The sequence below is a fragment of the Heterodontus francisci genome, chromosome 1 (assembly GCF_036365525.1).
Source record: "Heterodontus francisci isolate sHetFra1 chromosome 1, sHetFra1.hap1, whole genome shotgun sequence".
NCBI lineage: Eukaryota > Metazoa > Chordata > Chondrichthyes > Heterodontiformes > Heterodontidae > Heterodontus > Heterodontus francisci.
The window spans coordinates 286768021-286794639 of NC_090371.1; the positions used below are offsets into that span (position 1 = coordinate 286768021).

General features: G+C 43.9%; 1 protein-coding gene across 2 annotated transcripts in view; it reads right to left on the reverse strand.

Annotated features, from left to right (window-relative positions):
• Positions 1-26619, reverse strand: part of LOC137377586 (polycomb group RING finger protein 3) — a 283609-nt gene that overhangs the window by 113371 nt on the left and 143619 nt on the right. For both annotated transcript variants that reach the window (XM_068047388.1, XM_068047379.1), the window contains exon 4: positions 7545-7641. In XM_068047388.1, the coding sequence (XP_067903489.1) occupies positions 7545-7641 (97 nt within the window). The remainder of the gene's footprint in view (positions 1-7544; positions 7642-26619) is intronic.

A 26619-nucleotide genomic window follows, 5' to 3' on the forward strand; every position in this document is an offset into this window, starting at 1 on the left:
TGACTAATTTTATGAGGAGGGTTGATGAGGGTAGTGCATTTGATGCAATCTATATGGATTTTAGCAAGGCTTTTGTTAAGGTTCCACATGGCAGACTGATCACAAAAGTAAAAGCCCATGGATCCAAGGCAAAGTGACAAGTTGGCTCCAAAATTGGCTCAGAGGCAAAAAATAAAGGGTCATGGTTGATGGGTTTTTTGTAACTGGAGGCTGTTTCCACTGGGGTTCTGCAGGACTTCGTACTGACATACCACAAAAAGCAAAGGACTGATCAATGATTTGGACTTGAAGAAGAAAGCTGTAAACAGCAGGAAGATATCAACGGACTAGTCAGGTGGGAGGAACAGTGGCAAATGGAGTTCAATCTGCAGAAATGAGGGAATGCGTTTGGGGAAGGCTAACAAGGCTTACAGGAAGGACATAATTGCTCTGGAGAGAGTAGAGAGGAGATTTACGAAAACGTTGCCAGAGTTTGAAAGTTGCAGCTATGAGGAAAGATTGGATAGGCTAGGGCTGTTTTCCATAGAACAGAGAAGGCTGAGGGGTGACTTAATTGAGATGTACAAAATCATGAGGAGCCTAGACAGAGTAGACAGGAAGGACTTGTTTCCCCAGGTGGCGAGGTCAATTACCAGGGGGCATGGATTTTAGGTGATTGGTAGAAGGACATGAGGAAAAACTTTTTCACCCAGAGGGTACATAGAACATAGAACATAGAAAAATACAGCACAGAACAGGCCCTTCGGCCCACGATGTTGTGCCGATCCTTTGTCCTCTGTCAAGGACAATTTAATCTATACCCCATCATTCTCCTTTATCCATATACCTATCCAAAAGCCGCTTGAAAGTCCCTAAAGTTTCTGACTGTCTGGAATTCACTGCCAGGAATGGTGGTGGAGGCAGAAACCCTCAACTAATTTAAAAGGTTCTTGGACATGCACCTGAAGTGCTATAACCTGGAAGGTTACGGGCCAGGTGCTGGAAGGTGGAATTAGATTGGGCGGCTAGTTTTCTCAGCCGGCGCAGACACAATGGGCTGAATAGCCTCTTTCTGTGCCGCAATTTTTCTATAGTTCTAAGGCAAGGGACTACACAATAAATGGTAGGATACTGAGAAGTGTAGAGGGACAGGGGGACTTTGAAGTGCACGTCCACAGATCCCTGAAGGTGGCTGGATAGGTAGATAAAGACGACATACAGGATACATGGTTTTATTAGCTGAGGCACAGAATATAAGAGCTGGGAGATCAGGCTGGAACTGTACAAAACACTAGTTAGGCCACAGCTGGAGTACTGCGCCCAGTCCTGATCACCGCACTATAGGAAAGATGTGATTGCACTAGAGCGGGTACAGAGGAGATTTACGAGGATGTTGCCTGGACTGGAGAATTTTAGTCATGAGGAAAGATTGGTTAGGCTAGGGTTATTTTCTTTGGAACAGAGCAGCTGAGGGGAGACCTAATTAAGTGTTTAGAATTATGAGGGATCTACATATAGCGGATAGGAAGGCCATATTCCCCTTTATTTATTTTAAGGGTCCTTAACCAGGTGGCATAGATTTAGGTTAAGAGACAGGAGATTTTAGAGGGGATTCGAGCTGAAATGTTTTCACCCATAAGGTGGTGGGGATCTGGAACTCGCTGTCTGAAAGGGTGGTAGAGGCAGAAGCCCTCATAACATTTAAAAAGTACTTGGATATGCACTTGAAGTGACGTAATCTACAAAGCCATGGACCAAGAGCTGGAAAGTGGGATTAGGCTGGATGGCTTCTTGCCGGCTGGCGCTGGCAAGATGGACTGAATGGCCTCCTTCCAAGCTATAAATTACTATGATTCTAAGTATACAGAAAATGAGAACATGAGGAATATAGAGTGAATGAGAGCAAACAGAGCATAACTAAAGATAAACAAAATTTCAGAAATTAAAACAAGAAATGCTGGAAATACTCAGCAGATCTGGCAGCATCTCTGGAGAGAGAAGCAGAGTTAACGTTTCGGGGCAGTGACCCTTCTTCGGAACTGGGAGTTCTGAAGAAGGGTCACTGACCCGAAACATTAACGCTGCTTCTCTCTCCACAGATGCTGCCAAACCTGCTGAGTATTTCCAGCATTTCTTGTTTTTATTTCAGATTTCCAGCATCCGCAGTATTTTGCTTTTAGAAAAACATTTCAGACACTTGCTTTAAAATTGATGATTAGTATGTCTGTAAACCAATGAACTGCTCTGACACACAGTGGTTAGTCTTCAACAATGAATATTCAACAACAGTCAACCACTGGAAGTCATCACAACAGATGCAGACCAAAGCCCCCACCACAGCTTCAATCATTGCTTTGCAATTTTTAGATTCTTAATGTAGTGCGTGATAACGCTGTGAGCTGCTGTCCTGAATATCCAGTGTGTGATAACGCTGTGAGCTGCTGTCCTGAATATCCAGTGTGTGATAACACTGTGAGCTGCTGTCCTGAATATCTAGCGTGTGATAACGCTGTGAGCTGCTGTCCTGAATATCCAGTGTGTGATAACGCTGTGAGCTGCTGTCCTGAATATCCAGTGTGTGATAACGCTGTGAGCTGCTGTCCTGAATATCCAGTGTGTGATAACGCTGTGAGCTGCTGTCCTGAATATCCAGTGTGTGATAACGCTGTGAGCTGCTGTCCTGAATATCCAGTGTGTGATAACGCTGTGAGCTGCTGTCCTGAATATCCAGTGTGCGATAACACTGTGAGCTGCTGTCCTGAATATCCAGTGTGTGATAACACTGTGAGCTGCTGTCCTGAATATCCAGTGTGCGATAACACTGTGAGCTGCTGTCCTGAATATCCAGTGTGCGATAACACTGTGAGCTGCTGTCCTGAATATCCAGTGTGCGATAACACTGTGAGCTGCTGTCCTGAATATCCAGTGTGCGATAACACTGTGAGCTGCTGTCCTGAATATCCAGTGTGTGATAACACTGTGAGCTGCTGTCCTGAATATCCAGTGTGCGATAACACTGTGAGCTGCTGTCCTGAATATCCACCTCCAGGACACAACTGTTTCTGTTATTTCATCACCTGACCAACATTACCCACATTTGAACACATCACACCCTAGTCTATACTCAGAACCTGGTTACTTGTCACAGTGACCATCGCGAATTGCAACTATTGAGTTTAGCAAGAGGGTGCTTGAATCCAATGTACCCAGTGAATAAAACTTCCAAACCAGTGAACTTGCTTTGTGAATCTCTTTCAGCATATTTGCATATTCCCTGCACAGGCACCTTTCTGCACCTGGTGATGCAGGCGGCTGAGTGAACATGTCTCTCAGACACCCAGGAATGGGTTTGTGGTATAGCTGATGTAAAGAGCATGACATTGCAGCACGGTTGCTGCATCCCACAGGGGGTGTGATAAACTGTACAAAACCTCAGCTGGCATATACCTAACAAAAGAAAAAATAACTTATATTTTCATAAACACCTTTCACAGCCTCAAGAAATCCTAAAGCACTTTACAGTCAATGAAATAATTAGAACATAAGAAATAGGAGTAGGCCATTCGGCCCCTCAAGCCTGCTCAACCATTCAATAAGATCATGGCTGATATGATCGCGGCCTCAACTCCATTTTCCTGCCTGTTCCCCATAACCCTCAACTCCCTTGTCTATCAGAAATCTGTCTAACTCAGCCTTGAATAGATTCAATGACCCATCCTCCACTGCCCTCCGGGGAAGAGAATTCCGAAGACTAATGACCCTCTGAGAAGAAAAAATTCCTCCTCACCTCCATCATGCATGGGAGACCTTTAATTCTGAACAAAGTCATTATTGACAACGCAGCCAGCAGCTGACGTCATCAGACTGCGCCAAACTGCGCACGTTGGCTCCTACTCTGCGCATGCACTGCGTTCCGCATTGCTAGGACTGATTGGCGCATGCGCAGATGACATCTCATGTAACGCGGGGACGGCGACGGCGCGGGGGCAGCGCGGCTGAAGACTGTGGTGGTGGTGGTGTGCGCGCTCTCCTCTCCCCCACCCCCGGGCGGCCCGCTTGCTCGCCCCCCACCCCTCCCCGCTGCCCACCGCCCCTCCCCCATCCGCCCACCCCAACACCCCTACCCTCCCCAGCCCGCTCGCCTTCCCCCCGCCCCGTCCCACATGCCTCCCCCTCCCTGGCCCGCTCGCGCCCCCCCCCCAAAATCTCCCCAGCCCGCTCGCTCGCTCCCCCTCCCCGGCCATTGTGTGCTGCCATGTGTTTAGGTTGCCTTCGTGTGATTATTTGGGCAGCGCCATCTTTAGTCCTGGCAGCTGCCTGACGTCGCAGACGGTGACGTTTTAGTGGCATAGGCTGCATTTGCGCATGTGCCACTGCAGCGCCACCTAGTGGTTGTGTCAGCAAATGCAGCCTTTGCTGAAACTGTGCTCCCTAGTTCTTGATTCCCCAATGAGGGGAACCATTTTCTCAGCATCGACCCTGTCAAGTCCCCTCAGAATTTTATCTTTCAATAAGATCACCTCTCATTCTTCTCAACTCCAATGAGTAGAGGCCCAACTTGCTCAACTTTTCCTCATAAGACAACCCCTTCAACACAATGTAAGTATATACCTCCTTCAGGAGACCAAAACTGTACACATTACTCTAGGTGTGGTCACACCAATGCCCTGTACAGTTGCATCAAGGCCTCCCTACTTTTATACTCCATTCCCCTTGCAATAAAGGCCAACATTCCACTTGCCTTCCTAATTATTTGCTGTACCTGCCTGCTTACACTTTGAGATTCATTTACAAGGACACCCAGATCCTTCTGTACTGCAGCATTCCACAGTCTTTCCATTTAAATATACTGCTTTTCTGTTCTTCCTAACAACGTGGATACCTCTCACTTTCCGTCATACTCCATCTGCCGAATTTTTGCCCACTTGCTTAACCTAGCTATATCCCTTTGCATAAAAGCAAAATACTGCGGATGCTGGAAATCTGAAATAAAAACAAGAAATGCTGGAACCACTCAGCAGGTCTGGCAGCATCTGTGGAAAGAGAAGCAGAGTTAACGTTTCGGGTCAGTTCCGAAGAAGGGTCACTGGCCCGAAACGTTAACTCTGCTTCTCTTTCCACAGATGCTGCTAGACCTGCTGAGTGGTTCCAGCATTTCTTGTTTTTATATCCCTTTGCACACGCTGTGTCCTCCTCACAATTTACTTTCCCATCTATCTTTGTATCATCAGCACATTTGGCTACAATACAGTCTGTCCCTTGATCCAAGTCATTAATATAGATTGTAAATAGTTGAGGCCTCAGCACTGTTCGCTGTGACACCCCACTAGTTACAGTTTGCCATCCTGAAAATGACCCATTTATTCAGACTCTGTTTTCTGTTAGTTAACCAATCCTCCATCTTTGCTAATATATTACCCCCAACACCATGAGCTCTTATCTTGTGCAGTAACCTGTTACATGGTACCTTATTGAATGCTTTTGGAGATCCAAATGCACTACATCTACTGGTTCCACTTTATTTGCCCCACATCCTCAAAAGAACTCTAATAAATTTGTCAAACACCATTTCCCTTTCATAAAACCATGCTGATTCTGTCTGATTGCTTTATGAGTTTCTAAATGTCCTGCAACTGCTTCCTTAATAATGGATTCCAGTACTTTCACAATGACAGACGTCAGGCTAACTGGCCTAAAGCTTCCTGCTTTCCATCTCCCTCCTTTCTTGAATAAGGGTGTCACAATCCGGGTTTACAATCTGCTGGTACCTTTCCGGAAAGTGGGGAATTTTGGAAGATTACAACCAGTGTGCCCACTATTTCTGCAGCCACTTCTTTTAAGACCCAAGGATGCAGACCATCAGGTCCAGTGGTCTTGTCAGCTTTTAGTCCCATTGGTTTTCCTAGTATTTTTTCTCTAGTCATGGAATGATTACAGCACAGGAGGCAGTTTGGTCCGTTGTGTCCATAGCGGTTCACTGCAACAGCAACTCACCTAGTCCCTCTCCCCCGCCTGTAGCCCTGCAAATTTTGCCCCTTGATTTTCTACTATTCTTGGGATATTCTCATTCAAAATCTCTGCCATTTCCTTGTTTCCCATTAATCCCCCAGTATAATCCTCTAAGGGACCAATGTTTACTTTAGCTACTCTCTTCCTCTTTATATTCTTGTAGAAGCTCTTACTATCTGTTTTTATATTTCTTGCTAGTTTACTCTCATATTCAAATTTCTCCTTTTTTTTTTATAGTCATCCTTTGCTGGTTTCTAAAGTTTTCCCAATCTTCCAGCCTACCACTAATCTTGGCAGCATTGTATGCCTTTTCTTTCAATTTGATACCAATCTTAACTTCCTTAGTTGTGGATGGTTCTGAAGTGTAGGAAAGGACGGCAGCCAAACAGCAATGAGATAACTAACCAGTTAATCTGTGTTAGTGATGTCGGCTAGGCTAAGTGTTGGCCAGAACAGGAGACCTACCCAAACTCTTCCAATAGTGTCTTGGTATATTTTCCAACCACCTCAATGGGCAAGAATGGACAAAAGAGCCTCAGTTTAATATCTCATCCAAAAGACAGCACCCTGCAAATGCAGCGTTCCCTCAGTATGGTACTCAACTGTCAGTTATGTGCTCAAGTGACAGTTCTGGGCCTATCACAGCACTCAACTCTCATCTGGTGGTATGACAGTTTCAAATTGATGGGAAGGAAAGAGGAAGCTATATTCTCTGGGTTCAAAGCCCTCCAAACAGATTCTAATAACTTGAGAGTAGCTCCTTTTCAAACAAGTCAGAAAAAAGCCACAAGCTGCACGAAGGCTAATGAAAAACAAGATCAGCTTCCACAGGGGGCTACATTTTATACCACCAGCAGTTCCAGACTCCTTTCATAGATGCCGACATTGTGGGATGAAATTCCTCACTGTCATCCAGCCCAGTCACAATGCAGATGATAGGAGTCATCAGCGGAGCCACTCAGAACAAGCCACATCAGAGAAGTGCGAGTGAATGGGGGAGATGAAATAGCAGATTCCACAAGGAGAAAAGACTCCACCAACCAGATGGGAAACATTTAATACTCAAAATATTTACCTAGGCCTTCCCACCCTATATCAAGAAATAATTAACTCTAGGGTTTATTGTGTACAAGTTAATTTTATTTCGAAACTCTCAATGCCAAACACAGATGTTTGATATGAATGTATTCAATCTGTGACACCTTCTGCCTTGTTTTCAAATGTCCTAGAAGAAGGAAGTAGTAGCCCCTTGCTACTATAGTTCCAATAGTGCAAACACTGCTACACTGGTAACACAGGCAAGAGATTCAAGCACTCACGTAACTGCTATTTTGAAAGTTTGCTTTAGTTGACAAACCTTCTTCATCAGCCTATAATTTTATTATGGATTATACATAAACAACCATTTAATAAGTACAAAGTCTGTTCACATTTTGTGCACATCAAATGAACAAAAAGGCTACTGCATGAAGATCTGAAAACAAGATTACCAATAATTAACATTTCTGTAGACCTGTTTAATACTGGAGTTTACCTTCAACAGTGTTCATACTCACCCTATGTACTGCAGTGGGTGACTCTGGTGAATGACAATCCTGCAGGTAGGACATGTGTTGTTCTCTTCTAAATATTTCACAAGGCAGCTCCTACAGACTGAAGGCAAACCAACAATGCATCAATAGTTTACCATCTACATTTACTTCCCTCTGTCCGCTACTTCTAGCAAAAGCTTAGTGCAAATTTAAAACGGACCTCATAATTTAAGATTCACGGTGACTTTTTCCTCCAAATTAGCAAATGGTTGGGGAGGGGGGGAGGGGGGGGGTATGCCCCTTAAATAGTCCAAAATGCATAACTAAAACCTGCAATTTCAGCTCAAACATCTATTAAAAGGTCCCCTTACTTAAATCAGAGGTATCCAAGTAATCATAATCACAGCCTTTTATTCAATCAAAAAATTATTACATATTAGAGAACTTAATTTCAAAAATCACAGAAGCATTACTAAAAGGGGGACAATATTAAAACAAACCAGATAGATATTATGAAATCACATTAAGTTATTTGTGCTTTTAAAGCATAAAATCTAACCTAAAAAGGACAAAAATGAAAATAAATTTGCAAACGCAACTAAAACAGCAAATATTGGGAATGCACAGCAAGTCCAGTGTCCCCTTTGGGTGCAGCCTTTCACCAGACTGAATAGTCTACAACAAAAACACTGCATGCGTTTTTCCAGTATTTTCTATTTAAATTTAATGACTGGTTCAAGTTGAATCAGTATTTTCCCAAGCGAAAAGGATACTGCAACTCAAGACAAAAAACACTCTTTGTAGATGGCATTACAGTTTGGAAATCCTTAAAACAGTTGTTTATAACTTTACAGAGTGCATAAAAATCTATAAATATTGAGTGGTTAGTAAAACATATGGGATCTTGGGATTCATAGAGACATTGAATACAAAAGCAGGGAAGTTATTCTGAACCTTTACAAGGCTCTGGTTAGGCCCCAATTGGAGTCTGGTCACACTTCAGAAAAGATGTGAGGGTCCTTGAGAGGGTGCAGAAGAGATTTACCAGAAAGGCTCCAGGAATGGGGAATTTTGGTTACAAGGTTAGGTTGAAGAAGCTGGGTGTGTTCTCCTTAGAACAAAGGAGATTGAGGGGAGATTTTATAGAAGTGTACAAGATTATGATAGGCTTAGATAAGTTAGACAAAGAAATGTTATTCCCATTAACAAATGGTACAAGAACACAGATTGAAAGTTTTGGGCAAAAGATGCAGGGGGAATATGAGGAAGCACTTTTTTTACGCGGCAGGTGGTAATGACCTGGAACTCGCTGCCCACCTGGGTGATGGAAGCGAAGACGATCAATGACTTCAAGAGGAAGTTGGATGGCCACCTGAGGGAAACAGATTTGCAGGGCTACGGGAATCGAGCCGGGGATTGGGACTGACAGCATACCTCTGTGGAGAGCCGACATGGACTCGATGGGCCGAATAGCCTCCTTCTGCACCATAAATGACTTCACCTAAAGCTCCAATGTTAAGAATTAAGCACCACCTATATTTTTAAAAGTCTTCCAAAGATAAATGTGCATTTCATGTAAGCATCATACTTCCAGCAGACTTGAGCTATAACATTTGACATCTCACCTTCATAGAATCATAGAAAGTTTAAGGCACAGAAAGAGGCCATTTGGCCCATCTGGTCTGTGCTGGCCGAAAAATGATCCACCCATTCTAATTCCACTTTCCAGCGTTTGGTCCGTAGCCCTGCAGATTACGACACTTGAGGTGCATATCCAGACTCTATTTGATTGAATTGAGGTCTTCTGCCTCTACTACCCTTTCAGGCAGTGAGTTCCAGACCCATCTTCTGGGTGAAAAAGCTTTTCCTCATCTCCCCTCTAATTTTTCTACCAATCACTTTAAAATCTATGCCCCCTAGTCACTGACCTTTCTGCTAAGACAAATAGGCCTTTCACCTCCACTCTATCCAGGCCCCTCAAAATTTTGTACATTTCAATCAGATCTCCTCTCAGCCTTCTCTGTTCCAAGGAGAATAACCCCAGCCTATCCAATCTTTCCTCATAGCTGCATTTTTCCAGTCCTGGCAACATCCTCGTAAATCTACTCTGCACCCTCTCCAGTGTAATTACAATTTTATAATTTATATAAATGACTTAGATGAAGGGACCAAAGACATGGTTGCTAAATCTGATGACACAAAGATGGGTAGGAAAGTAAGTTGTGATGAGGACATAAGGAGGCTACAAAGGGATATAGATAGGTTAAGTGAATGGGCAAAGATCTGGCAAATGGAATATAATGTGGGAAAATGTGAAATTGTCCATTTTGGCAGGAAGAATAAAGAAAGCATATGATCTAAATGGTGAGATATTGCAGGGTTCTGAGTTGCAGATGATCTGGGTGTCCTAGTGCATGGATCGCAAAACGTTAGTATGCAGGTACAGCACATAATTAGGAAAGTTAATGGAACGTTGTAGCTTATTGCAAGGGGAATTGAATAGAAAGGTAGGACGGTTATGCTTCAAATGTACAGGGCATTGGTGAGACCACATCTGGAGTACTGCGTACAGTACTGCTCATTTAAAGAAGGATGTAAATGCATTGGAGGCAGTGCAGGGAAGTTTTACTGGAATAATAACTGGAATGGGCAGGCTGTCTTAGGAGGAAAGATTGGACAGGCTAGGTTTGTATCCACTGGAGTTTAGAAGATTAAGAGGTGACTTGATTGAAACATATAAGATCCTGAGGGGTCTTGACAGGGTGGATGTGGAAAGGATGTTTCCCCTTGTGGGAGAATCTAGAACTAGGGGTCACTTTTTAAAAATAAGGGGTCGCCCATTTAAGAACGAGATGAGGAGAAACTTTTTCTCTGAGGGTTGAGTCTCTTTGGAATTCTCTTCCTCAAAAGGTGGCGGAAGCAGAGTTTTTGAATATTTTTAAGGCAGAGGTAGATAGATTCTTGTTAAGCAAGGGGGTGAAGGTTATCGGGGGTAGGTGGAAATGTGGAGTAATCAGCTATGAACTTATTGAATGGCGGAGCAGGCTCGAGGGGCCGAGCGGACTACTGCTCCTAATTCATATGTTCATATGTACATCCTTTCTGTAATGAGGTGACCAGAACTGCATGCAGTACTCATATTGTGGCCTAACCAATGTGTTATACAGTTCCAGCATAACCTCTCTGCTCTTATACCTCGGCGAATAAAGGAAAGGATTCCACATGCCTTCCTGACCACCTAATCGACCTTGAGCAGTTTCACAAGATATCTAGTGGTGCATCAATATATTTATTCAAGACAACTTAATTGAGACAAGGTCTTAGTCTAATATGAAAAGACATTATTCTTCCTGTCTTGTGCTAGTATTGCATTGTCTCTCCTTCTACCTCTGTTCTTGTTTGACATCAGCAAACCTGATTCCTCCCACTGGCATTGGTGATCACGATGAAACAGCAAAGTTAAAGCCTATCTTTAAACAGTCTCACTCAGGTGAAGCTACCATTAGTAACTTTGCATTGTCATTGAAAAGAATTAGGTAGCTCAAGATTACTTGCAAAAGTAAAAGCGCAGAGCAACATTTTTTGAGATGATAAATGAGGAGTGCAGGACAGAATGCCAGGAGCAGCACCAGTAATACCTAAAAGTGAGCTGCCAACCTGGTGAAGCTACAACGTAGGACGACATGCATGCTAAACAGTGGAAGCAGCATGCAATAGACAGAACTAAACAATTGCACAACCAATGGATCAGCTCAAAGCTCTGCAATCCTGCCACATCCAGTTGTGAATGGTGGTGGACAATTAAACATGTGACAGGAGGAGGTGGCTCCACAAATATCCCCATCCACAAAGTTGGGGGAGCCCAGCACATCAGCACAAAAGACAAGGCTGAAGCATTTGCAACTATCTTCAGCCAGACGTGCCATGTGAATGATCCATCGCGGCCTCCTCCTGAGGTCCCCAGCATCATAGATGCCAGTCTTCAGCCAATTTGATTCAGTCCACATGATATCAAAAATGGCTGACGGCACTGTAAACTGCAAAGGCTATGGGTCCTGACAACAGCCCAGCAGTAGTACTGAAGGCCTGTGCTCCAGAACTAGCTGCTCCCCTAGCCAAGCTGTTCCAGTAAAGCTACAACACTTACATCTATCTGACAATGTGGAAAATTGCCCAGCTATGTCCTGTCCATAAAAATTATGACAAATCCAATCTGTCCAATGACCACCCCATCAGTCTACTCTCAATCATCAGCAAAGTGATGGAAGGTGTCACTGACAATGCTATCAAGTGCCACTTACTCAGCAATAACCTGCTCACCAATGCTCAGTTTGGGTTCCGCCAGGGGCACCCAACTCGAGATCTCATTACACCGTTGGTCCAAACATGGACAGAAGAGTTTAATTTCAGAAGTGAAGGGAGAGTGACTGGCCTTGACATCAAGGCAGCGTTTGACCGAGTGTGGCATCACAGTACCCTAGCAAAATTGAAGTTAATGGGAATCGGGCGGAGAAAACTCTCCACTGGTTGGAGTAGGGGAGACGGTGGCGTAGTGGCAATGTCACTGAACTAGTAAGCCAGAGGCCTAGGCTAATGCCCCGGGGGCACAGGTTCAAATCCCATCACAGCAGCTGATGGAATTTAAGTCCAATTAATTAATAAAATAAATTTGGATTGAAAGCTAGTCTCAGTAATGGTGCCATGAAACTATCGATTGTCGTAAAAACCCATCTGGTTCATTAATGCGCTTTAGAGAAGGAAATCTGCTGTCCTTACCTGGTCTGGCCTACATCTGACTCCACACCCACAGCATCGTGGTTAACTCTTAACTGCCCTCTGAAATGGCCTAGCAAGCCACTTAGTTGTCATGAGCAATAACGGATGGGCAACAAATACTGGCCTTGTCACCGGCACCCCCATTCCATGAATTAAAAAAAAATCTAGTACAAAACAAGATGGTTGCAGTTGTTGGAACCAATCTCTCAGCGGCAGGACATCATTGCAGGAGTTCCTCAGGGTAGTGTCCTTGGCCCAAACACCTTCAGCTGCTTCATCAATGGTCTTCCCTCCAACATAAAGTCAGAAGTGGGGACGTTCACTGATGATTGCACAGTGTTCAATAGCATTTGAAACTCCTCAGGTACTGAAGCAGTCTGTGCCCACGTGCAGCAAGACCTGGACAACATTCAGGCTTGAGCTGATAAGTGGCAAGTAACATCTGTGCTACACAAATGCCAGGCAATGGCCATCTCCAAAAAGACAGAATCGAACCATCTCCCCTTGACGTTCAATGGCATTATTATCGCTGAATCCCTCATCATCATCCTGGAGTTTACCATTGACCAGAAATTTAACTGGACTAGCTATATAAACACCGCGGCTACAAGAGCAGGTCAGAGGCTGGGAATTCTGCGGTGCGTAACTCACCTCCCGACTCCACAAAGCCTCTCCACCATCTACAAGGCACAAGTCAGCAATGTGATGGAATACTCTCCACTTGCCTGAATATTCATAGTGCAGCTCCAACACTCAAGTTCGACAACATCCAGACAAAACAGCCTGCTTGATTGGCACCCCATCCATCACCTTAAACATTCACTCCCTTCACTACTGACGCACAGTGGCAGCAGTGTGTACCATCTACAAGATGCAGTGCAGCAACTCACCAAGCCTCCTTCAACAGCACCTTCCAAACCCGCAACCTCCACCACCTAGAAGGCCAAGGGAAGCAAATGCGTGGGATCACCACCATTTGCAATTTTCCCCTCCAAGCCAACTTTATGGCCGTTCCTTCACTGTCACTGGGTCAAAAACGTGGATCTCCCTTTCTTACAGCACTGTGGATGTACCTACACCGCATGGACTGCAGTGGTTCATGAAGGCAGCTCACCATCACCTTCTAAGGGGCAATTAGGGACGGGCAACAAAAGCTGGCCTTGTCATGACGCTCACATCCCATGAAAGAATAAAAAATCTCTTGCCTTGTTGCATCAATAATACAACTCTGACCAAGTTCTATTTTGACATAATTCATGAAAAGATTTTATCAAATGGTTTGAAAACAAGAGAAAGTCGTGATTGATCTCCAAGGAATTTGGATCATTGTTGATGTGCCATGGAAACCTCTAATGGCGGTGGAATCAATCTCCCTACAACCTGCTTCCATCAGACCAATAATGAGGCCAATATCAGAAAATACCATATTAACCAGTGTATCAGGCATCATTTATTAAGCTGGGGGGGGGGGGGGGGGGTGACTTGTATGCCAATGAATTACCTGTGTGGAGTGCTCAACTTTTCTGTCATCCAATTACCAATATATGTCAATAACTAATGTAATCAGGAGCAATCTGTGGGGGGGTCAGAGATATCTTTCATGGTCCATTACTCCCTTGAAGAGGAAGCAATTAGGTTGTTAAAAAAAAAACAGAAAGGTTACAAGTACAGGGTAAGACAGGTAAAGAAAATAAGTGTTTCTCTTTTGACTTCCATTTTTCTCTCTCTTATGTACACCTTATCTACAAAACTCAGGAAATCAGACAAAAAGCTTCAACCAAGCTGGAGCTGTCCCCAATTAGCAGACAATTCAAAGCCTGACATACACTAGCAAAACTGGCCTTGAATGAAGACCTGTGTCTAAGAGCACTGCTTCACTGACTGAATTACATTCCTTTTAATTTCATTTGATTTCAGGATTGTTATTAATAATATTTGGAATCACATTCAAGAGATCTTTTCTGTGAAAAGTAGAACTCACTAGTGTCACATGACAAAATAGTTATAATGGGAGTGCAGTAGAACACGAGCTTGTCATGACTCAAGCTGAAGCCATACCTGATATTCAGATACTGTATTAAAAACACGAAAAACTGTAATGCTACATTCATGGATTTAGAGATTTGTGAAGGAAAAATAAACTCTGATGTGGGTATGTTCAATCCCACTTGCCAACCTTTCCTCACCTGACTAAACACAAAAAGCGAAACTGCACAAATAAATGTGCACACAACACACACATATACTGGGCCAGATGGACAATGGTTCATTAATGTCCTGGACATTCCTCTATTCCTAAATGTACACATACCTGCATACAAAAATCCTCGATAATTGTAAGGACACATTAAAAAGCATTCAATCACACAAGGACTATGGTGTCCAAGTGCAGGCACCATGCTTATGAAAGGTCTACGGGCACTGGAAATGACTCAGAACAGCCAAGGGTTTTCAATCACTAGTTATGAAGGGAGGCAAAAGAGGAAACAATATTTAAGGGAGAAATCAAGCTTTTACAATAATGTAGACAGAGTAAAGATGAATGCAAAGAGAGATATTTGTATAAATCAGAAAGACAAGTGGACAGAAAAGAAATTGAGAACACAAAACACAAACTCAGCAGCAGGAATGAGTTTTCAGGTCAGGGACCGAATGAATAGACTGCAAGCTCGGGCAGCTGGTACTGGCAAGGTTCAAATATTCAAGTGTAGATCAATTCCATTTCAACAAAAAGTGCAGGGATTAATTCAGGGAAGAAAACTACTACAAATACTCACATCGAATCTGGGAAAACCAGGTCCAGGCTGCATGACTTTTGCATAATGTTAACGCACTTTTCTTCCCCCTCCTCATGTCACAAAAAACAAACAAACTCAGCCTTATTCCAGACACGAGATGTAGTCCCTCGATTCAATAGGATCGTGGCTGATCTTGTACCTTAATTCCATTTACCTTCCTTTGATCCATATCTCGATACCCTTACCCAATAAAAATCTGTCCATCTCAGTCTTACAAACATACAAATTAGGAGGCCATTCGGACCCTTCGAGCCTGCTCTGTCATTTAATTGTGGCCTCCATGTCACCTTCCCATCTACCCCTGATAAATTCTTGACTAAGCAGGGAGTCAAAGGTTATTTACCTCTGCCTTAACAATATTCGATGACCCACCTCCACCACTCTCTGGGGAAGAGAGTTACAAAGACTCTCAACTCTCAAAATATTTCTCCTCATCTCCGTCTTAAATGGGTAGCCACTTATCTTAAAACTGTGCCCCCTAGTTCTACTCTCTTCCACAAAGGGAAACATCCTTTCAGCATCCATCCTGTCAAGACCCCTCAGGATCTTATATATTTCAATAAGATCACCTCTCATTCTTCGAAACTCCAACGGATACAGACCTAACCTGTCCAACCCTTCTTCATTAAATACCATCCCAGGTATCAGTCAAGTGAACCTTCTCTGAACTGCCTCCAACGCATTTATATCCTTCTTAAATAAGGAGACCAAAACTGTACACAGTACTCCAGATGTGGTCCCACCAATACCCTATACAACTGTAGCAAAACATCCCTCCCTTTATATTCCATTCCCTTTGCAATAAACAACATAATTCCATTTACCTTCCTAATCGCTTGCTGTATCTGCAAACCAATTTTTTGTGATTCACGTATCAGGACACCCAGATCCCTCTGTACTGCAGAGTTCTGCAGTCTCTTACCATTTAAATATCTTTCTTTGGCCTCCTTATCTCGAGAGACAATGGATACGCGCCTGGAGGTGGTCAGTGGTTTGTGAAGCAGCGCCTGGAGTGGCTATAAAGGCCAATTCTAGAGTGACAGGCTCTTCCACAGGTGCTGCAGAGAAATTTGCTTGTCGGGGCTGTTGCACAGTTGGCTCTCCCCTTGCGCCTCTGTCTTTTTTCCTGCCAACTACTAAGTCTCTTCGACTCGCCACACTTCAGCCCCGTCTTTATGGCTGCCCGCCAGCTCTGGCGAACGCTGGCAACTGACTCCCACGACTTGTGATCAATGTCACAGGATTTCATGTCGCGTTTGCAGACGTCTTTAAAGCGGAGACATGGACGGCCAGTGGGTCTGATACCAGTGGCGAGCTCGCTGTACAATGTGTCTTTGGGGATCCTGCCATCTTCTATGCGGCTCACATGGCCAAGCCATCTCAAGCGCCGCTGACTCAGTAGTGTGTATAAGCTGGGGATGTTGGCTGCCTCGAGGACTTCTATGTTGGAGATACAGTCCTGCCACCTGATGCCAAGTATTCTCCGGAGGCAGCGAAGATGGAATGAATTGAGGCGTCGCTCTTGGCTGACATACGTTGTCCAGGCCACGCTGCCGTAGAGCAAGGTACTGAGGACACAGGCCTGATACACTCGGACTTTTGTGTTCCGTGTCAGTGCACTATTTTCCCACACTCTCTTGGCCAGTCTGGACATAGCAGTGGAAGCCTTTTCCATGCGCTTGTTGATTTCTGCATCTAGAGACAGGTTACTGGTGATAGTTGAGCCTAGGTAGGTGAACTCTTGAACCACTTCCAGAGCGTGGTCGCCAATATTGATGGATGGAGCATTTCTGACGTCCTGCCCCATGATGTTCGTTTTCTTGAGGCTGATGGTTAGGCCAAATTCATTGCAGGCAGCCGCAAACCTGTCGATGAGACTCTGCAGGCACTCTTCAGTGTGAGATGTTAAATATACTGCTTTACTATTCTTCCTGCCAAAGTGGATAAGTTCACATTTTCCCATATACTACATTGCCAAAATTTTGCCCAGTTACTTAACCTATCTATATCCCTTTTCATACTCCTTATGTCCTCTTCACAACTTGTTTTCCTACCTATCTTTGTGTCATCAGCAAATTTAGCAGCCATACCTTCGGTCCCTTCATCCAAGTCATTGATGTAAACTGTAAATAGTTGTGGTCCCAGCACTGATCCCTGTGGCACACCACTCACTTACTTCTTGCCAACCAGAAAATGACCCATTCATGCCTACTTGGTTTCCTGTTAGCTAACCAGTCTTCTATCCATGTCAAAATGTTACACCCTACACCATGAGCTTTTACTTGCCGCAATAACCTTTGATGTGGCACCTTATCAAATGCCTTCTGGAAATCTAAGTACAGTGCATCCACCAGTTCCCCTTTATCCACAGCACATGTTACTTATTCAAAGAACTCCAATAAATTGGTTAAACATGATTTCCCTTTCACAAAACCATGTTGATTCTGCCTGATTACCTTGAATTTTTCTAAGTGCCCTGCTATAATGTCTTTAATAATAGCTTCTAACATTTTCCCTGTAACAGATGTTAACTGGCCTGTAGTTTCCTGCTTTCTATCTCCCTTCCTTTCTGAATAAAGGAGTTACATTGGTTATTTTCCAATCTAATGGAACCTTCCCTGAATCTAGGGAATTTTGAAAAATTAAAACTAACACATCAAGTATCTCACTAGCCACTTCTTTTAACACGCTAGTATGAAGTCCATCAGAACCCAGGGACTTGTTAGCCCGCAGCTCCAACAATTTGTTCAATACTACTACTCTGTTAATTATAATTTTGCGTTCCTCCCTCCCTTCCATTTCCTGATTTACAGCTATTTCTGGGATGTTACTTGCATCCTCTATTGTGAAAATCGATACAAAATACCTGTTCAATTCATCTGCCATCTCCTTATTTTCCCCTATTAATTCCCCAGACTCACTTTCTATAGGACCAACGCTCACTTTGTTAACTCTTTTTAAAATATCTACAGAAACTCTGAAACTCTTACTATCTCTTACAGTTGTATAAGACTTTGGTTCGGTCACATTTGGAATACTGCGTGCAGTTCTGGTCGCCACATTACCAAAAGGATGTAGATGCTTTGGAGAGGGTGCAGAGGAGGTTCACCAGGATGTTGCCTGGTATGGAGGGCGCTAGCTATGAAGAGAGGTTGAGTAGATTAGGATTATTTTCATTAGAAAGACGGAGGTTGAGGGGGGACCTGATTGAGGTGTACAAAATCATGAGAGGTATAGACAGGGTGGATAGCAAGAAGCTTTTTCCCAGAGTGGGGGATTCAATTACTAGGGGTCACGAGTTCAAAGTGAGAGGGGAAAAGTTTAGGGGGGATATGCGTGGAAAGTTCTTTACGCAGAGGGTGGTGGGTGCCTGGAAAGCGTTGCCAGCGGAGGTGGTAGACGCGGGCACGATAGCGTCTTTTAAGATGTATCTAGACAGATACATGAATGGGCAGGAAGCAAAGAGATACAGACCCTTAGAAAATAGGCGACATGTTTAGATCGAGGATCTGGATCGGCGCAGGCTTGGAGGGCCAAAGGGCCTGTTCCTGTGCTTTAATTTTCTTTGTTCTTTGTAACCGGCTGTTGAAGTTATTTTGAATTTGAACTTGCCAGAGAGTTTTAAAACTCAGAAAGCTGTTTGCTCCTGGACTGGAAAAGACCTCACTATCTGTTCCCATCTCTTTCTCACAGAACTGAAGACCCATTGAAGACAGAGGAACCCCAAGAGAGAAAAGTCTCCTACAGTGAACAAGGTTTAAGGATAATACTGGGCCCCAACAAAAAGCAAGAATTACCTACAAGCATGAACTAGCTACAAAAGGACTACAGTGAGCTTGAAGCACAGTAACAAGAAACTCAGCCTGCCGGACTGAACATTGAGTTCATTAATTTCAGAGCATGACAGCCCCCCATTTTACTTTCATTTTTAGTTATTTTTTCTTCCTTTTTTTTTTACATTCTTTTTTACAATCTTTTTTTTTGCATTTATTTCATTTCATCTTAGTTTGTTCAGTTTGCTTACCCATTGTTTTTTTCAGGTTTGCACTTGCTGCTGTTCAATATTCAGTATATTAACACCTAATCTGTACTAATGCTTTGTCTTTCAACATACCATTAACATATTGTTTGCCTTTGCTCCGTGACCTTTTGGTCAGCTATGTGGCCTTGTCCAATCTGCACCTTCTCCTTTGTTATCTCTTGCCCCACCCCCACCTCACTTGCTTATAACCTGTGACATTTCTAATATTTGTCAGTTCCGAAGAAGGGTCACTGACCCGAAACGTTAACTCTGCTTCTCCTTCCACAGATGCTGCCAGACCTGCTGAGTGGTTCCAGCATTTCTTGTTTTTCTAACAAGAAACTCTACTGATATTGGCTCAAACCTCTCCACTATTTTTCTTCTGTTCTTTTCCATCAATATTTGCATGTGCGTATCACGTATGCACGCTTGTGTGGGGTGCGATATGCATCCATAGGCAGTAACCGAATTAGAGTTCTAAGTTTTAATACATTTCACTTTTCTCCTTTAAACCTAAGGCGGCCTGTTTGTGCTCATTTCTTTGCCTTACAATTGGAAAGTGGTGAAAAAGGATTCACCAAGGGGGAGCTCAAAACACTTTAAAAATTAAACCCTGTTACAGCAAGACCAGGTGAAAGCTGAAAGAGACCCCAAATACCTTTCTCACCTGGTCGTAACAGGTGTGACTGCCTTCTGGAACAAAGTGCCCAGGTAACTTTCCCACTCCCTGATGCATCGCAGTATCTGCAGCTTGGCCTCCAGCTCCATGACTATGAGTCGAAGCTCAAGCTGCAGGTGTGGCTGCCATGGATTGCCGTGGCACCAGGAGGTCCCACATACTGCAGCCACGACACATCACCTGTCTTGCCATCTTTATTGCGTAAATTTAATTAAATTTATTTCTTAATTTACAGCTCCCCTCCTTACCAAACTCCCTTCTTCACACTGTGCCCTCCAGCAGCACTCAATGCAGACAAGCAGCAGAGTCCCCTGAATTATACTCTCTGAAAACAATGATGTATCAGCTCTGCTAGTGCTCAGAAATCAGTTTGATAGCTACCTAATTTACATGTACAGCTGCTCTCAAAGAGCTTGCATACCCCTGTTTAAAACTGTAAGAAACAACTTTCCTCTTAAACAGTTATTTAAGTTAATTGCTAAATGTAAACAAAACAAAAACTAGACTTGAGAGATTAACCCTTAAAATCCACTCACTTACCAAACTCCCTTCTTCACCCACTGTGCCCTCCAGCAGCACTCAGTGCAGACTGATTGAACAAGGTGTAACTTTTTATGGAGTTTCTAACAGCAATGCAAGAGTGGAAAAAGGGAGGTTCTTACCACATCAACTGATTTCAACGATTACTGGCTCTGTGGGGGGGAGCCACAGTGCAGCCTGTGGCAAAGGGGAGTGTTAGACCACAACTTCAGGATTTTCATGTTCACCTGCCCATGCGATAAATCCTGAAGTTGCGGTCAGTTTCAGAGGGGTAATAATGGCAGATGCTGACAGTTCACCGTCAAATCCCCCTTCAAAAATCTAGGTTGTAGACTTTATTTTTGTTTTTGTCAAAAACAGAAAATTTTCAAAATCAACATTGTGTGTTTAATCTTCATTAACACAGTACCCAACCCAATTATTGAACATAAAATTAGTCAAAACTACAACAGGCATGGACAGACCTTACTAAAGTTAAAAATTAAATGCAACTATTTTCACCTCCATTTGTCCCACAAGTGTACAAATTACAAATCTATTCTTAATTATTTTTGCTTGCTAATTTTGTCCCCTCCTCCAGGTGCTAACCCTTTGCGTGTGTCCAATTTCACCATCGCCCTTGATACTTCACCCAAATGGGAGCTTTAATGGTGAGACAGCCAAAGACTTACAGGTTGATAGGTAAATTGGCCATTGTAAAATTGCCCCTAGTGTCGGTAGGTGGTAGGAGAATGGTGGGGATGTGGTAGGAAATATGGGATTAATCTAGGATTACTATAGGTGGGTGGATGTTGGTCGGCGCAGACCCGGTGGGCCAAAGGGCCTGTTTCAGTGCTGTTTCACTCTATGACTATTTAACTACAGTTGCGCATCAGCTAATCCTGACCACATTCTCACCCAACATACAGCTATTACTGGATAATCAGAAAAAGAAAATTCAACCACTGTTTCCATCTTAATCCAAGGAGACAAAGCCAAATGAAATCCTAATTTAGTGCACTCCACTGATTAAACCTGGGACTGTACCGGTTTGTATTGCAAGATTACAATACAATCAACAAGTTCCATCAAATTTACATCAACTGAAAGGTTGCCTATTGAGAGGTGTTCTCACAGGCTGCAGCAGGGTACATCACACTTGGTATAGATCCCCTCACAGTATAGAAGGACACTGCGCAAGTGTTATCATGCTAATTTCTGAAGCTTGCAACTTCGCCTTAACTTTAATTTTCAATTCATTCATCTTTCCTTTCAGCCCTAAAAACAAACTTTGAATTATGAGAAAACTCTGCACCTCCATGCAATTGTGAGAACTGACAGTGTTGGTCCACATCTGCTTTATTTCAGCTTCTTTCTCTTTATGTACACAGGACTGCCCAAAATATTTCTCTGAATGCAATTTTTACTCCGCCTGATAAAAAAAACCTAAGAAATATCACTGCCCTGATTCGCCATCACTCCTTTTTTTCCCAAAGTTGATTGTCGAAGTGAACACACCTCTTGTCAAAAGACAATCACACAGTTTAACTGCCCTGTTTTTAGGTTGTATGAAATCCATTCCACGTCGGTCAATATGTTCTGGCATCAAACGATGCAAAGATTTGATCACTCCTTGCTACCACTTCTCCAAGTACCATGACACAATCTGCTAGTGTCGATGTAGTAACAGTCACTTCAGGCTATAAATCAGTGGGGTCTCACTGATATGCTCCGGGAAGACAGCTTGTTTTTCATATGCCTTCAGCTTAGGTCAAGTGATTCCGAGATGACCCTTCATTGATTAGATGGCAATGCTTGTGATGAGCAATTAGCGCAAAGTTGTGCTTTTTGTGGAGTAATAGCACTGTTTGATCTGTGCTTTTTGTGGACTAATAGCGCTGTTTGATCCTGGCTGCCTTGTGCAGCATCAGATTTTGATTTCTTTTTCCACTGCTCATGTCATTCTTTTGTAGCAGAGCCCTAGAGCTCTTTTTTTTTCATAGTCTGTTGCTGTAATATATGCTTTAGTGGACAAAAAGGAAGGATGAAAAAAAAATCATATCGCTTGCTTTTCAATGAAACTCAGGGTAAACTGTTGCCTCAAATTCTATAGTTTAAAAACGTTTAGTGCCCATTTTCCACACTAACATTACAGAGATTACAAGCGTTTTATTACAGGCATCATTAACATGTAATATCCTATTTATACGGTGTCATCTCCCTCCTGCCAAACTGTCACAACTAGATATCTTTATTTTAGTGTGAACTTAACGTGCATCAAACAGAGCATGAAAAATAGGAACACAGCAACAGGAGTAGGCCATTCAATCCCTTGAGTCTGTTCCGCCATTCAACGAGATCACCACTGCACAGTTTGTGAATTCCATTCACCCGCCTTGGCTCTGCAACCCTTCAATATCCTTGTCTAAAAAAAAACTTTCAGTCTGAGTTTTTAAATTTTCAATTGACCCCAATCCTCATTAGCTTTGAGGGAGAGCTCCTCAATTCAATGTGCAGACTGCCCAGCACATAAGTGCAAAAGACAAGGTTAAAGCATTTGCAAACATCTTCAGCCAGGGGCGCAGAAAGATGATCCATCTCAGCCTCATCCTTAAGTCCCACCACCATAGATACCAATCTTCTTCCAATTCAATTCAAATGTGATCAAGAAGCGACAGAGGATAATCTTGCTCCACTGGAATGTGCTCCAGTATAGCTACAACACTGGCATCTACCCAACAAAGTGGAAATGGGCCCAGCTACGTCCTGGCCACAAAAAGCTAGACAAAGCCAATCCGACCAATTACCACCCCATCGGCCATATAAATACTATGGCTACAACAGCAGGTCAGAGATTGGGAATTCTGAGACGAGTAACTCATCTCCTGACTCCCCAAAGCCTATCCGCCATCTCAAAGCACAAGTCAGGAGTCTGATGGAATACTCTCCACTTGCCTGGATGGGTGCAGCTCCAACAACACACAGGAAGCTCGACACTATCCAAGACAAAGCAGCCCGCTTGATCGGAAACTAACCAGCACCTTAAACATTCACTCCAGTGCACAGTGGCAGCAGTTTGTACCATATACAAGATGCACTGCAGCAACTCACCAAGGCTCCTTCAACAGCAGTTCCAAACCCGCGATCTCTTCCACCTAGAGGGACAAAGGCAGCAGACACCCTGCCATCTCATTTGTCTCACTGCTCCCATTGTCTCAATCACAGGTCAAGCCATTTCTGATCACTTCCTTGGATTGCTCTCCACCTACATCCCACATTCCCCTCCAAGCCTTTCTTCCTTCTGTGTCCATCCCTGGAAAAAAACCATCTCCAAATTCACTCAACTGCACTTTGAAAATCCCAGTCTGGCCTGTGCCCCTCCATTCACCACATTTGTGCAGCTCAGCCACACTCTCACTTCCACTTTTAATGCTCTCGTCCAAACTAAACCATTACTCTCTCTCACGCTGGCGGCCAAAACTGCTCACTACCCCAGCATGATCCACGAATACAAAAATAACCCCCGATTTCTTTTCTCTACCGCAAACCATTGTCTTAAGCCCCCATTCCTGTCACCTCCACCCTCAACTCCAACGAGTGGGAGAAGCTCATGGACTTCTTTGTCCCAAATAATGAGACCCTTTTGCTCAATTTCCTTTGCCACCTCCCTCTTTTCCCTGAATCCACCAGGTCAACTTTCCTCCAAGATTCCCCCTTGCCCTAGCCTTGAACTTACATCTTTCTCTAGTTTCTCTATCTCACCTCATGTCATCTCCAAGCCCATCTTGTCCATGGGACCCACCTCCTGCTTCCTCTACCCTATTCCCATGAAACTGACCACCAACTTGTCCTCCTGTCTCCTGCATTAGCTGATATTGTTCACAGTACTCGTTCCTCCGGCCTGGACAACGTATGTCAGCCAAGAACAACGTTTCAACGCATTCCATCTTCGCTGTCTCCGGAGAATCCTTGGCATCAGGTGGCAGGATCGTATCTCCAACGCAGAAGTCCTCGAGGCAGCCAACATATACGCCCATTTGAGCCAGCGGCGCTAGAGATGGCTTGGCCACGTGAGCCGCGTGGAACATGGCAAGATCCCCAAGGACGCATTGTAAAGCGAGCTCGTCGCTGGTATCAGGCCCACTGGCCGTCCATGTTGCCGTTTTAAAGACATCTGCAAATGCGACATGAAGTCTTGCGACATTGACCACAGGTTGTGGGAGTCAGTTGCCAGCGATCGCCAGAGCTGGCAGACAGCTATAAAGGCGGGGCTAAAGAGAGGTGAGTCGAAGAGACTTAGCAGTTGGCAGGAAAAAAGACAGAAGTACAAGGAGAGAGCCAACTGTGTAACAGCCCCGACAAACAATTTTATCTGCAGCGCCCGTGGAGGAGTCTCTCACTCGAGAATTGGCCTTTATAGCCACTCCAGGTGCGGCTCCATAAACCACCTCTTGGCGCTTACCCATTGTCTCTCGAGACAAGGAGGCCAAAGAAAGAAAGAAAAACTAGCCCACTCCTCTCCTTCAAATCTGCCGTCATTACCCTTCTTGTCAAAAAAAACAATCCTTGACCCCACCATCTGTGCAAACTCCTGTCCCATCTCCGACCTCCCTTTCCTCTCCAAAGTCCTTGAATGTGTTGTCACCTCTCAAATCAATGCCCATCATTCCCAGGACTCAATCCTGGGAATCCCTTCAATCAAGTTTTCAGCCCTACTGCGAGTACGAAACAGCTCTTATCAAAGTTACAAGTGACACCTTACATGACTGTCACAAAAGTAAACTATCCCTCCTTGTCCACCTTGACACGGTTGACCACAGTATTCTCCTCCAACCTCCTAGTTGGGTGGGATTGCACTCGCCTGGTTCCATTCGTACCTATTTAACTGTAGTTACAGAATCACCTGTAATGGCTTCTCTTCCCACTCCTGCACTGTTACATTTCCTGTCCCCCAAGCATTTATCCTTAGCTGCCTATTTCTCATCTACATTCTGCCCCTAGCAACATCATTCAAAAACAGTGTCAGTTTCCACTTGTGCACTGATGACACCCAGCTCTACCTCACCAACACCTCTCTCAACTCCGCCACTGCCTCTAAACTGCTTATCCGACATCCAGTACTGGATGAGCAGAAACTTCCTCCAGCTAAATATTGGGAACACCAAAGTCATTGCCTGCGGCTGTGCGGCAAACTTAGTCCCTAACCACCAACTCCATCCCTCTCCCTGGCCACTGTCTGAGGCTGAACCAGACTGTTCCCAGACTTGGTGTCATATTTGATCCAGAGATGAGCTTCGAACCACTTATCCATGGCATCATTCAGAACGTCTACTTACACCCTGCTGCCCCTGCCACAGCTCATCTGCTGCTCAAACCCTCATTCATGCCTTTGTTAACTCTAGACTGGACAATTCCAATGCGCTCCTGACTGGCCTCCCATATTCTACTGTCTGTAAATTTGAGTTCATACAGAATTATGCTACTGGCGTCCTAATTTGTCCCAAGTTCCATTCACCCATGTTCACTGACCTACATTGGCTCCCAGTTAAGCAATGCCTTAATTTTAAATTTCTCATCCTTGTTTTCAAATCCCTCTATAGCTTAACCCTTCTCTAATCGCTGGTATCACCTCCAGCCCCTTGCAGATATGTGCGCTTCTCTAATTCCAGCCTCTTGATCATCCCTGATTGTAATCACTGCCATTGGTTGCAGTGGCTTCAGCTGCCTGGAGCCTAAGCTGTGGAACTCCCTCCCTAGATCTCTCGGCTTCTATCGCTCTTACTCCTTTATAATCCTCCTTAAAATTTACCTCTTTGACCAAGTTTTTGGTTATCTGTCCTAACATATTTCATAGCTCTGTCAAATTTTGCTTGATAATGCTCCTGTGAAACATCTTGGAATGCAAGATAAAAAGCACTATATAAATACAAGTTGTTTTTTGTACAGTCTAGCCTTTGACCCTCCATTTCTACAGTTACCAATCTGCCCAGCCACACCTTCACCTCCACCTTAAACACCCTAGTCCCCAGTAAACCATTACTCGCATGCTGGCTATTGCCCCCAGTACTGCCTCATCTCTGCTTTCTTAGGTCCAAGGGATGCACACTGTCAGAAAACATAAGCACAAACAGGATCAAGCAGTCAATCTGACAGTACCTTTGCAGAAAGTTAATTTAGTCAGAAGAGATAGCTGATTCAGCAGACAGCAGCTGAACGTTGTTGTTGCTGCATTTCCTACCTCGTACAACACCACAGGTCTAGCTGGTCTGATCAAAGAGGTCAAACTGAAATTTGTGGGGATTAAGT